At 47.3% G+C, this 12,144-nt stretch overlaps 1 protein-coding gene across 3 annotated transcripts in view; it reads left to right on the forward strand.

Annotated features, from left to right (window-relative positions):
- Positions 1-8,227, forward strand: part of Dntt (DNA nucleotidylexotransferase) — a 29,706-nt gene extending 21,479 nt beyond the window's left edge. The window contains exons 9-12 of one of the 3 annotated variants that reach the window (XM_021152154.1): positions 2,243-2,488; positions 5,006-5,089; positions 7,326-7,385; positions 7,764-8,227. In XM_021152154.1, the coding sequence (XP_021007813.1) occupies positions 2,243-2,488; positions 5,006-5,089; positions 7,326-7,385; positions 7,764-7,850 (477 nt within the window). In that variant the 3' untranslated portion in view covers positions 7,851-8,227. The remainder of the gene's footprint in view (positions 1-2,242; positions 2,489-5,005; positions 5,090-7,325; positions 7,386-7,763) is intronic. The other 2 variants (XM_021152155.1, XM_021152156.1) reach the window with 2 other exon arrangements.
- The last annotated feature ends 3,917 nt before the right edge of the window (positions 8,228-12,144 follow it).

Here is a 12,144-nt window from a genome sequence, read left to right on the forward strand (position 1 = left end):
CTATGGGACGACTGAGGGACAACTGTGGGATGACTGAGGGATGATTGAAGAATGACTGAGGGATGACTGTGGGATGACTGAGGGATGACTGAGGGTTGACTGTGGGATGACTGAGGGATGACTGTGGGATGACTGAGGGATGACTGTGGGATGACTGTGGGATGACTGAGGGATGACTGTGGGATGACTGAGGGATTACTGTGGGATGATTGTGGGATGACTGAGGGATGACTGAGGGATGATTGAAGAATAACTGAGGAATGACTGAAGGATGACTGTGGGATGACTGAGGGATGACTGAGGGATGACTGTGGGGTGACTGAGGGATGACTGAGGAATGACTGAAGGATGACTGTGGGATGACTGAGGGATGACTGTGGGATGACTGAGGGATGACTGTGGGATGACTGAGGGATGACTGAGGGATGACTGTGGGATGACTGAGGGATTATTGAGGGATGACTGAGGGATTATTGAGGGATGACTGAGGGATGACTGAGGAATCATTAAGGGATGACTGAGGGATCACTGAGAAATGACAGAGGGATGATTAGGGAATATTGAGGGATGATTAAGGGGTGATTGCAAGATGACTGAGGGATCACTGAGGAATGACTGAAGGATTACTGAGGGATTATTAATGGATGACTATGGAATCACTGAGGGATGACTGAGGGATCATTGAGGGATGACTGAGGGATTACTGAGAGAATCACTAAAGTTGATGACTGAGAGATCACTGAGGAATGACAGAGAGATCATTGAGGAATCACTGAGGAATCATTGAGGTGGGACTACAAGATCACTGAGGGATGACTACAGGATTACTGAGGGATGACTGAAGGATAATTAAGGAATATTGAGAGATGATTAAGGGATAATTGAAAGATGACTGAGGGATCACTGAGGGGTCACTGAGGAATGACTGAAGGATTAATGAGGGATCACTGATGGATAACTATAGGATCACTGAGGCATGACTGAGGAATCACTGAGGGATGACTGAGAGATGACTTCCCCCACTTGAGTTTGAATACTAGATTGGTTCCTCTGAGGAGAGATGAGAAGGAACTGAAAACAAAGGTCAAGAATCCTGGCTGGAGGACTCCCATCATCGAGTCCTAACAACACTTCCTGCTCTTACACCATTGTTTGGGGTAGCCTATGGTTAATTGGTCCACTAAGTTGGAAGAGGTAGATCCTTTTTCTTGTATGAAGCAAAGCTGAACTGCCCTAACCCCACCCTGATTCCTCCAACCCCCATACCCTGGGAGCAGAGAGAAGGGATGGCAGGGAAAGCCCCTTCCTAGCCTGGCCACTGATCTTCTAATAGCAAGACAACCCTGGGCAGCCATGGCTGAGCCTGAGCCCAACCTCAGAGCAGTTCCAGAGGAGAGAAATCACACTGAGGGACGTGGGGACAGGAAGGGGAACTGCAGACAGTAGGGACACCCAACAGAAAGCTGGCCTGGAAAGATGTGGCTAGGGCCACATCTGAGGTGGTACCAGGCTCCACTGCAGACAGCACCCAGAATCAGATGGAACACCCCAGTCAAAGCCTCGCCAAGTTCCGGATCAATTCACCCAAGAATGTCCCATCTGTCACCAGCCAAGTGCTACCCCTCCCCCTTCCCACCCCCCGTGTGCAGCACAGGAACCCCTAGGGGCTGGTGCTTGCCTAACATTCCCCAGAATTACTTATTAACTTTCAGGATAGAAACTTGAGATAAAGCAGGCTTCGTGGGCCTTCTTTCACTGCCAAGATGGAGAGAGAGTTCTTTCAGGGCTGGGGTGTACTTAGTGGTAGAGTTCATAGCTAGCAGGTTCAACCCTGAGCATTGCAAAAACAACACAACAACAGATGTAACAAGTCACCATGCCCCACACTGGGTCTGGGATTTCAGACACAACCTTTTGACCCAGTCCAGACAACCGACATGCAGGGAACAGTGTGAATTTCTGTTCACCGTGGCTTTGCTTTTAAAGGAGCAAAGTTGTCCCTCAGAAGCAAGCAAGGATAGATGGAGGCTCTGAGGTTTTATTATTGGGGGCTTTGGGCTCAGCCTTTCTGTAGAGAGAATCATGTATTACCTCCTCTCCCAGATGCTGGGTGAGGAAGAACAAAAACGCATCCCCGTTTGTTCAGCTCTGAAGAGGCTCTCTTAAGAGCACTGTAATATCACATTGGTGCCCCATCCCCACCCCCCTAGGACCCTTTCTAAACCTTCCCATTGCTTTTCAGGGGTTGCTTTTGTACTGCGACATCTTAGAGTCAACCTTCGAAAAGTTCAAGCAGCCCAGCAGGAAGGTGGACGCTCTTGACCACTTCCAGAAATGCTTCCTGATTCTGAAGCTGGACCGCGGGAGAGTGCACAGCGAGAAGAGCGGCCAGCAGGAAGGAAAGGGCTGGAAGGCCATCCGTGTAGATCTGGTCATGTGCCCCTATGATCGCCGGGCCTTCGCCCTGCTCGGATGGACCGGCTCCAGAGTAAGAGCTGTCTGCCACTAGCTTTCCTGGCTCAGGGGAAGAAAGCTTCTGCTGCGGGGCAGAAGGCTGAGAGAACTAAGGGACCATGCCCCCAAGCCTCTAAACTGGGGCATGGTATGGGCACATGTTCACACGAGTTAGATTCATTTAGATTCCCAATGTATGGTTCACCAAGCCAGCAGCAGTGGCCTTACCTGGGGACAGGTTAGATTTATAAATTCTTCACTGTATGCCACTACATCAGAGGCTCTAGGCAGTTAAGCTCTGACACGGATGTTTGTAAAATCCCCTTGGTAACTGAGAGGTATCTCAGGTGAGAGCTACTGAAACCCAGGAAGTGGCAGGGTGGTGAGTAACTCAGATGGATTCGGGTCCTAGACCTACTGAAGGACCCAACCCCGCCTCTTCCAGTGATCTTGGACACCTTCCTAAAGCCTATAAGATAGATGGGAGTGGCGCCCTCTGGGGGCAGCAGTGGACAGCTGCAGGGTGGTCGACTCCAATGCTGCTCTAAGAAACTAGTGAGGATTTTAAAAAGAAACTTCGAGATTCAAGAGGCTGAAGCTGCTCTGTCCCTGGTTGCGCCGCTTTCAGGTAAATAACACTCCTCCAGCTTTCTCTCTAACAGCGGCGCTAACCTCACAGGGCTCTGTGGAGGACTCTCTGGGACAGCAATCCATCCGCTCCTCTTAGATGTCATGCCAGGCTCCTGTTAAGCGTCTGTGGCCCTGTAGCCTCTGGGGCTCAGGAAAAGACTGGATTCCTTAGTTAGGGTTATGATAGCTGTGACAAAATACCACGATCAAAGAAACTTGGGGACGGAAGGGTTTATTTTACTGACATTTCTTTATCACTGTTCATCATCAAAGGAAGTCAGGACAGGAACTCAGGTAGGGCAAGGACCTGGAGGCATGAGCTGATGCAGAGGCCATGGAGGAGTGCGGCTTACTGGCTTGCTCTCCGTGGCTTGCTCAGCCTGCTTTCTCATAGAACCACCAGCCCAAAGAAGGTACCATCCACAATAGACTGGGCCTTCTCCCATTAATCACTAATTAAGAAAAGGTCCTACAGTTGGATCTTACCAAGGCATTTTCTCAAATTAGGTTTTCCCCTTTCAGATAAGTCAAGCATGTGTCAAGTTGACACAAAGCTATCCCACACAGCACTCTTGACCATTCTGCAGCCATTTTGGTTTTTAATCACCTCCTTTGAGCCCTCGTTCAGTGATGCTCACCATGGAAGCCCTGCTCAGTATGGATGCAGCACTGGCTTCCTATGGGTCCATAGTTTTCTTATTTCTTGTTATTATAAACCATCTGTGTGCCCAGCTAGATTCTGCTCTGGAGGAACTGGCACTCTGCAGGTATTTGGCAGGTGAACTGAATTTCTTTCTGCACACACAGAAACACTCTTGGCCTTGGCCGAGGAGTTCAGGAATGTTTCTCACTCCCAAACCACGCAGGGCAGGGAACCGGGAGTAGTCCATCATTGACTGCATATAACCAACCCCCATTACACCTCCAGCCTCTCCAGTTGCTGGGAACCAGTGTTAGCTGTGGGCAGACACTGCCAGTCAAGAGCTGGGGTGAGCTAAGCAGGACCCACAACTTTCCAGACCCGTGCTAGCAAATCTGCCTCCTCAGCAATTATTACACAAAGCTGGTTCCACCTACAGCTGCTTCTGTAAAGGGCTTCTGGGAGGTAATGTCTCACCCAGTCCCAGAAACTTTCCAGCAGAGAAGAAATGAATTCTTACTGCTAGAGGGTGCGACTGTCCCAATGTTTTGTCTAATCCCAGTGAAAAAGACAAAGTTCTGGACCTGGGAAGTTTCCAGATTTCTCTCAGGAAACCAGCAGCAGTATTTGTGATTCACTGTCCTTGTTTCTAGTGTTTGCTGGTCACTTGTCCTAGGCTTCAGATTTGTTCCCTGAAACCTCAGGGTATACTTTTGACCATGACAGATGTTATTCTGGGGCAGGTGACTCTTCACAGAATCTCAGTATGAGTGGACATCAAAGAGGAAAGGACCTTAACACTCACTCTCTCCACCTTGGGACAAAGCAAGGTTCAGAGAAGCTATGCAGTAAGGACACATAGATAGGCATAATATCTGGGCCAAGATCTCCCCACTCCTCACCCTCTATTATAATAATGATATTTGAAATTTAAAACGACTTAGGCCTCATTTTCCTCTGGACCAGGTATTATTCTAGAAACAACACTCCCACTGTTCATTTATCCACTCAACAGATATTCACACATCACCTGCCGCCTGCTGGGCAGTGATTGACAAGGGTCCAAGCCAATCAGCTTCTTGTTCACACTGAGTTTCTGTTCTAGTACAGAGAACCCAGAGCTCAGCCACCCGGGAGCTTTGCCCTGGGGAAGAAAGTTACCCCCAAGAATTTATGTTAGAGACAGCAGTTTCAAACACCCAAGGGCTTCGGGTAGCTCTAAACACCATGTACCAGAAATAATCTGGACTGGATGGTAATTTGTCTTAATTCTCTTTGTAGCAGTTTGAGAGAGACTTGCGGCGCTATGCCACACACGAGAGGAAGATGATGCTGGACAACCACGCTCTGTATGACAGGACTAAGGTAGAGTTCCCTTCTGGGGATGGGTGACTGACCTTATCTACCAGTAAGCCCTCCCTTTGAACAGATTTTCTAAAAACAATATTTATTACATTTATTTATTTTTCTTACATTGGGGGAAATGGGTGCATATACAGAATGGTTGCATGTGGAGGTCAGGGGAGCCAGTTCTTTCCTACCACATAGGTTCTAGGGATGGAACTCAGGGCCTCAGGTTTGGCAGCAAGTACCTTCACCTGCTGGTCCCACTTACCCCATCCCTACCCTCAACCCAAACTGATTTTAGTGTCTAGGTTTGCTTCTTTTTGCTGCAAATGTTCTGTTCTCTGTGGATCACCGTTGAAAGGAGACATTGCTTCAACCCTTACTGGGCGCAGGGCGCAACTCCAGGCTTCTGCCTCAGAGAGTGAAGTAACAGGGCTCTAGAACCAGCGCATAGGTGAGCAGAGCTGAGTTGCACCAGTCACTAACCGTGGGGGACTCGAGTGTCAGCGGCATCTCATTAAAGTCACGCCTCAGAAAAGTGGCAAGTTACCATGTGGCTGGCTGGTGAATAATTAACAATTCTATCGTTAAATCCATGAACAAAAAGGTCTCCTGTTCTTACAGTGGTCAAGGGCACCAAATTAGGCTTGGAGGGAGAAGAAGGTATAAAATCACTAAAAGCAAGAACTGATCTCCTTGCCTCCTAGGGGTTTATTAGAAATGGATATGCATTGGATATCTAACACTTAACCTAGAACTTTAAATAGACCGACAGCAAGGCCTCTCTGGGGATTTTGACTTCATCGGACTGAAGTGTGATTCAAACTTCAACATATTTTATTGGGTGCGGGGAGGAGAGAGACAGAGACAGAAACACAGAGAGAGAGAGAGACAAAGAGAGATCCAGTACAGAGACACACAGAGAGGTATAAGAATCTTAGATAAAATATAAAGGAGCTTGGGTAGATAAATAGTGCTGTCTCGAGGGCCAACACTGGCTTCAGGTATAGCTATATCCAGGATCTCAGGCCGGTTTTCCAACAAACTGTTTTGATTGTCAGACAAGAGTTTCCCATGAGTCCCATTCTTCTGGTCATTCTAGCAGGGAAGCTACTTTTTATGATAGTTTTTGCATGAATTCTAACTGCGCCTTGTCCAGGCTTGGGTCAGTGCTCATCTATTAACCCATTGTACTTCTGATTGGCCATGTGTGGGTTGTGCGCCTCTCCCTAAAGATGGGAGCAGTCCTACAACTTCATGGATGGAGAGGAAGGATAATCCTCATAGAAATTCAAGCTACTTCTCACGGAGGAGGAGGCAGGAGGTGCTGGCAGAGGAGCCTCAGACACTGAGCATGTAGGTGGGAGCAACTTCATAAAGTTCAATTCAGGAAGGCTTGCAAGAAAATATGTAACAAACACTCCAACAAGTGTCATCTCTGGGCCCAGGGCTGTGCTATGTATTAGAGGAGACTCAAGGGAAGAGGTGCCTTGTCCTAAGGAGCAAATGGGTTGGAAACTGGAGAGTGGGGCCCAAGGCAGGTGTGGGTGGCTGTAGAGAGGAGAGGGAGAGAGGCGGGGAGAAGGAGGAGGAGGAGGAGGAAGAGGAAGAAGAAGAAGGAGGAGGAGGAGAAGGAGAAGGAGGAGGGGAGGAGGGGAAGGAAGGAAGAAAGAGGAAGGAAGAAAGGATTCCATCACAAGGTTCCAAAGAGCAGAACACGCAGTAGGTTTCCATTACCAGCAGTTTGCTTCTCTGCTGCACATTAGAATAACCTAGAACTTTAAATAGACTGACAACAAGGCCTCTCTGGAGCTTTTGACTTCATTGGACTGATGTGTGAGTCAAACTTCAACATATTTTATTAAGGGGGAAGAGAGGCGGGGAGTAGGAGGAGGAGGAAGAGGAAGAAGAAAGGGAGGAGGGGAAGAAGAAGGAGAAGGAGGAGGAGGGGAGGAGGGGAAGAAGGAAGGAAGAAAGAGGAAGGAAGAAAGGAAGATTCTATCACAAGGTTCCAAAGAGCAGATATGGTTAAGAATAGAAGTCTTGGCTGGGGTGATCAGCATTTAAAAGCACTTGCTGCTCTTACAGAGGATCCATGTTTGATTCTTGGCACCCATGTGGTGGCTCTGATGACCTTTTCTGGCCCCCTTAGGCACCAGACTGTGGGATATAGACATATGTGCAGGTAAACACACACACACACACACACACACAGACACACACACACAAATATCCACATGTCATTTACTAACAGGGGAAGACTGTCACGATTTCACCTTTGGATGGGAAAGTGTCAAAACTACAGAAAGCCTTGGTCAGTTGGGTGGTTGGGTGGTTGGTTGGTTGGTTGGTTGCTTGGTTGATTGGTCAGTTGGTTGGTTGGTTGGTTGGTTGGTTGGTTGATTGGTCAGTTGGTTGGTTGGTCGATTGGTTGGTTGGTTGACTGGCTGGCTGACTGGCTGGCTGGCTGGCTGGCTGGCTGGCTGGTTGAAATTAAGGGTTCACTCTACAGCCCAAGCTCCTGCCTCTGCATGCCAAGTACTGGGATTCCAGGTCACCACACCTTGACTTCTGACCAAAGCAGGGTGGGATGCTTTAGCCACCACTCATTCTAACAAGGCAGTTCAACAAGTCTGCACTGAGGTGCCAAAGGAAAATGCCTGAGAGTGTGTGTTTCTCCTTGTGCTTCCAGAGGGTGTTTCTTGAAGCAGAAAGTGAAGAAGAGATCTTTGCCCATCTGGGATTGGACTACATTGAACCATGGGAAAGAAATGCCTAAGACGGAGTTGTTGACCTTTTTCTTTTCGGTTTAGACAAGCTGTGCTCTGTGTTAGTAAAAGATGGCTTGGGAAAGTCTGGGATTCTTTGACCTCAGAGGATGCTGGCAGCAAGTGGATCATAAGTATACTATGCAGAGAGAATCTTCTAAGGCAACTTTGAAGTCTTGATAAACCAGGATGCAGCCGTGGTTCACATTCTCAGGCCATCTGTCCTACTGTTGCATAGAATTCATTAGTCTGTTCTTTTGTCTGTTTTGTTTGAATAAAAATGGTCTTGCCATTGCAGCATCATCTAGAGATGTGCATCAATGCCCACCTGACTCCTGTGTGTCTGAATCTCTGTGTATCGCCAATAAAAATAGGAAACAGAAGCATGGAGTTTTCTTTGCTTTGTTCAGTTATTTTATTTCTAAACACAAATGGGAACGTGGAAGAGTAAAAGCTTGCGGTTGACTCTGAAGGGATGCATGGGTGTAATTAGTACATCAGAGGTTCCCAAGAGGAACCTCTTGGGAACCTCTTGGGCCCCCTCAGAGGTCCTGGGAGGCAGGGTGCTGACTCCTAGCTGTATCCACTTTGCTCTAAGCTGGTTCCTTTCGTACCCAGCCCTGCACTGTATCAGGGAAGTGTTTTCATTGCTCTCTCTTGGATGCAAAAGCAGTTTCCTAAACCATACAGGAAAGACTTCCTTTTCCTCCTGGAGCTCTTAAAGAGAGCGTAGGTTTCATCTCAGGGAACCCACGGGAGGAACTCAGACTCTGCAACAGCCCTCACCTAGTCATTCTTACTTCCTGTGTCCTCCAGTGGGACATAGGACAGATTCTATGCCTTGAAGGGACCTAAAGGCCACCTATTGAAGCGATATCACTGTCCTCAGCCTGCTGTAGAGCTGGAGGCAAACTGATGAGTATCAGCCTGTTCCCAGGAGATGAGGGCTGGAAGGAAGTTGTGCTGAGGAAGGAAAGTGATGCCCCATGAGAAGCGAGGTCCCTCACCACAGGGACCCTCGTAGGATTCTCCTAGGAGAACAGGAGGAATCTGACATCACTGGTTACTGTGCTTTTCCCCATAGAGGGTTAACCAGCCTGACCCAGCTGCCTCTTCTCCAAGAAATGCTTTGCCATTTCTTCAGGCCTGGTCAAAAGACCAGGGTGGCCTTGAGTGGCAACAGGACAATCTGGTTTGCCCCAAAAGATTCGATTGTGTCATACTACTGCTCCTCTAGGAAGAGACAATCCATCTGGGACTGTCAGTCACTTGGCCAAGAGGCCACACCTCAGTAAGGTCGTGTCACCTAAAACTAAGGTTTTGGGAGGAATAACTAACTGTCCTTCTAAGAAGATGGTGCACTCCCCCGAGCCCTGAAAAAACCCACCCCTTCTGTGAAGTTGCTTATAGAACTGTTATTGCAAAGCTTTGCCAAGCCCGCCTGCTTTGTGAAATTTACTCAAATAAGCTTAACTTTTCCTTTTCTTAAAAAAAAGAAATCTCTTTTTCATACTTTTGGATATAGGCCAGAGCCTAGGCTGTCTCTGATGCTCTGGGCTTTCGTGCTTTTTTCTCTGAAGCCATATCCTTCCACTTACCAAGTGACTGCTTGTCAGTCACCTGACTGCAGCCCTCCATGCTTAAGCAAAAAGCCCCGTTCTTCTCTCTTCCTATATACTTCCTCTTCCTCCCTCTCTTCCATGCATCTGGCAAAATTTAAAACTTTTTTTCTTTCTTCCTTTTCTTTGCTTAAGTGCTAATAAAGCTATCCCAAAGCTGCTATCTGAGTTATTTTTTTTAAACCTTTCATTATTAGGGCCAAGAATTTGAATAGGATAACCCCAAATTCCCTAGTAACATCCACATTGCAGCAGACCACCCCAAGGCTGGGCTCAAGCAGTACTGGGGGAGATGAGGCTTCAATCTGTAGCACAAAAAAGCAGCCCACACCCTTGGGAAGTGAGATTGGCAGCATCAGTTTGGCCAGAGCCCAGGTCTCACGGGCATCCAGGCCACAAGCCCAAAGTCTGGAAGCACATGGAACCCTGAAGTGAATGTGTACATGGGGCTGCTTGAATCCAAGCTCCTCCCAATACCTTAGGGGGTCTAAGAACAAAATCCTCAGGGAACCCAAGGGTTGTCTAGCAGGGTAATAGGACATTTTGCCAACCCTTAAGGAGACAGGCCTTCCCACTGTTGGTGATTGACAGATGCCTCTCCAGCCACTTTAGCTCTATCCATTACACAGTCCCATGCCACAGTCACTCAAAGGGGACCACTCAGCACCTCTCCATGCAGGTATGTGTCCCAGTCATGGGATAGTACATCAAAGGTTCACACATGACCTCAGCAGCCTGTCTAGTGGTTGAATGGTAACCAACTACATGGCATTGGCTAAACCAGTGCTCCCAGATTCTCCCTCATGTCCAAACATGGGCATGGGAATCTAAAGGTGTAATAAGTCTTCGTACCAACAGAAGTCCTGAACCTTGCAAGGTTAGTGAAAACAATTTGAAATGAAGATTCTAAGCAATTGATTGTAAGGAGAATTAAAATGAAGAAGCCAAAAACAAAAAACAAAATAGTTATACTTTATTTTATAAGTTGCAAGGCTTGCTGATCTGTGTATTTAAGTCAGGCCTCACAGCTGTCCTCAGGGGTCAGTTTTATAAGTATAAAACTGAGACTCTAGGTGACCAACATTCTAGGCTGGAGCTGAAACCCATATATGTCAAAGCCACAGTCTCTTCAAGTTCTCAGGGAGTCTAAGGTCATTACCCATCATGCAAGAGAAATGAGCCTTCATCCCTGGGCACAGCTGATTGAAGATGTTCAAATGTGCTTATCCAAGACCTGAGCCCATGAAATAACCCAAAATTGAATTTCAGAGGGGCTTTGAAAGGCAGCTGTTAACATGTGATGGTCATTGGGTTTACAGAACCATTCCCTATTCCCTATAGCTCAAGAAATCCAACTATTTCTAAACAACCAGAGGCCCCATGCAAGAAAAGTTGGTTCTCTGGGATATCAAGGTGGCTCAAGGAGACTGTGGATGTTTCTAGAGATGCCCTGAGGCCTCAGCTCTCCCACTGTGAAGCATGGTGTATTTCAAGGCAGTGGCTGTGCACTAGAAGGTCACAAGGAAACTGTCTGGGGAAGTGAAGGCAAAGATCAGGCCCGAACTGGTGAAGTCGTCCCTAGATGTCCCTTGCATGGCAGGTGTAGATATCCCAACCCATCCCTTTGCTCCTGTGTTCATCTTTGGTCCTCTTGATGTCTCTCCCTCACAAACATCTTTGTGGTACTTCAAAGCAAATGGCTCATTACAAAGAAAAGTCATTAAAACATGAATATCAATTTTATATTAGCTTACTTCTCTCAGTGTTATGATAAAGTCAACTTAAGGGTGGAGGTATTTATTTTGGTTTAGTCCAAGAAAGGTATGGCAGCAGGAGTGTGGGGTAGCTGGCCAAACACTTTATCTGTAGTAGGGAGGATAGTGATGAGTTCTGCATGCTCAACTTGAATTCCCAGAACCCCAGGCTATGGAATGATGCTGGCCACATTCAGGTGGATCTTCTTACTCAGTTAAATCTTTCTGGAGGTGTGTCTCCTTGGTGATTCTAAATCCCATCGAGTTGACAGTGAAGATTAACCATCCAGGACTCGAGCATCCTAAAGGTTAATATGTAATGTGTGACACAGATCTCTGTACTTGTGATTTGGAACTTGGTTGACACCCAAGGGAAAAAAAAATGGCGTGCAGAGTCGAAGTGAGGAGACCGCCAGTGACCACTAGAGTTATTTTTAAATGTCAAAAATTCAGATTACAGGCCACAGAGAAGGTTTAGATTTCCTTGTCGACTTTGTGACTATGGGTGGATAATCAGTAGGATGGGAAGATGTGGGAAGAACTGGGTGAAAAGGATGGATATCTCTAGTGTCTACTAAGTGGAAATTGCTTCCTTCATTCCTGTTGTAATTTTTCCCGTGGCCAAATGAAGCACAGAATGTTCTTCCCTCTTTTATAAAACCCAAAACAGGCTCGGGGAGGGTAGGTGAGCTCATCTGACTTCTCAAAGTGCTCAGCAGCACGTCTGACTAGGGAGTGCCTAGCTCACTCTCAGCTGTACGATACAAATCAACCACATGCTTCCTTGTGTCGGGGCATGGACGGCTCCATGCGAACTTTATCCTGAGATATTCAAAAGGAAGAAATGGCTTCTGTCACATGTCTTCGGTTAGGTTTTATGCATGTCCTAACTTGTGCCAAGCTGACCTTGGTCAATGCACCCCCCAAAAAAA

Source organism: Mus caroli, chromosome 19, assembly GCF_900094665.2.
Source record: "Mus caroli chromosome 19, CAROLI_EIJ_v1.1, whole genome shotgun sequence".
NCBI classification, from domain to species: Eukaryota; Metazoa; Chordata; class Mammalia; order Rodentia; family Muridae; genus Mus; species Mus caroli.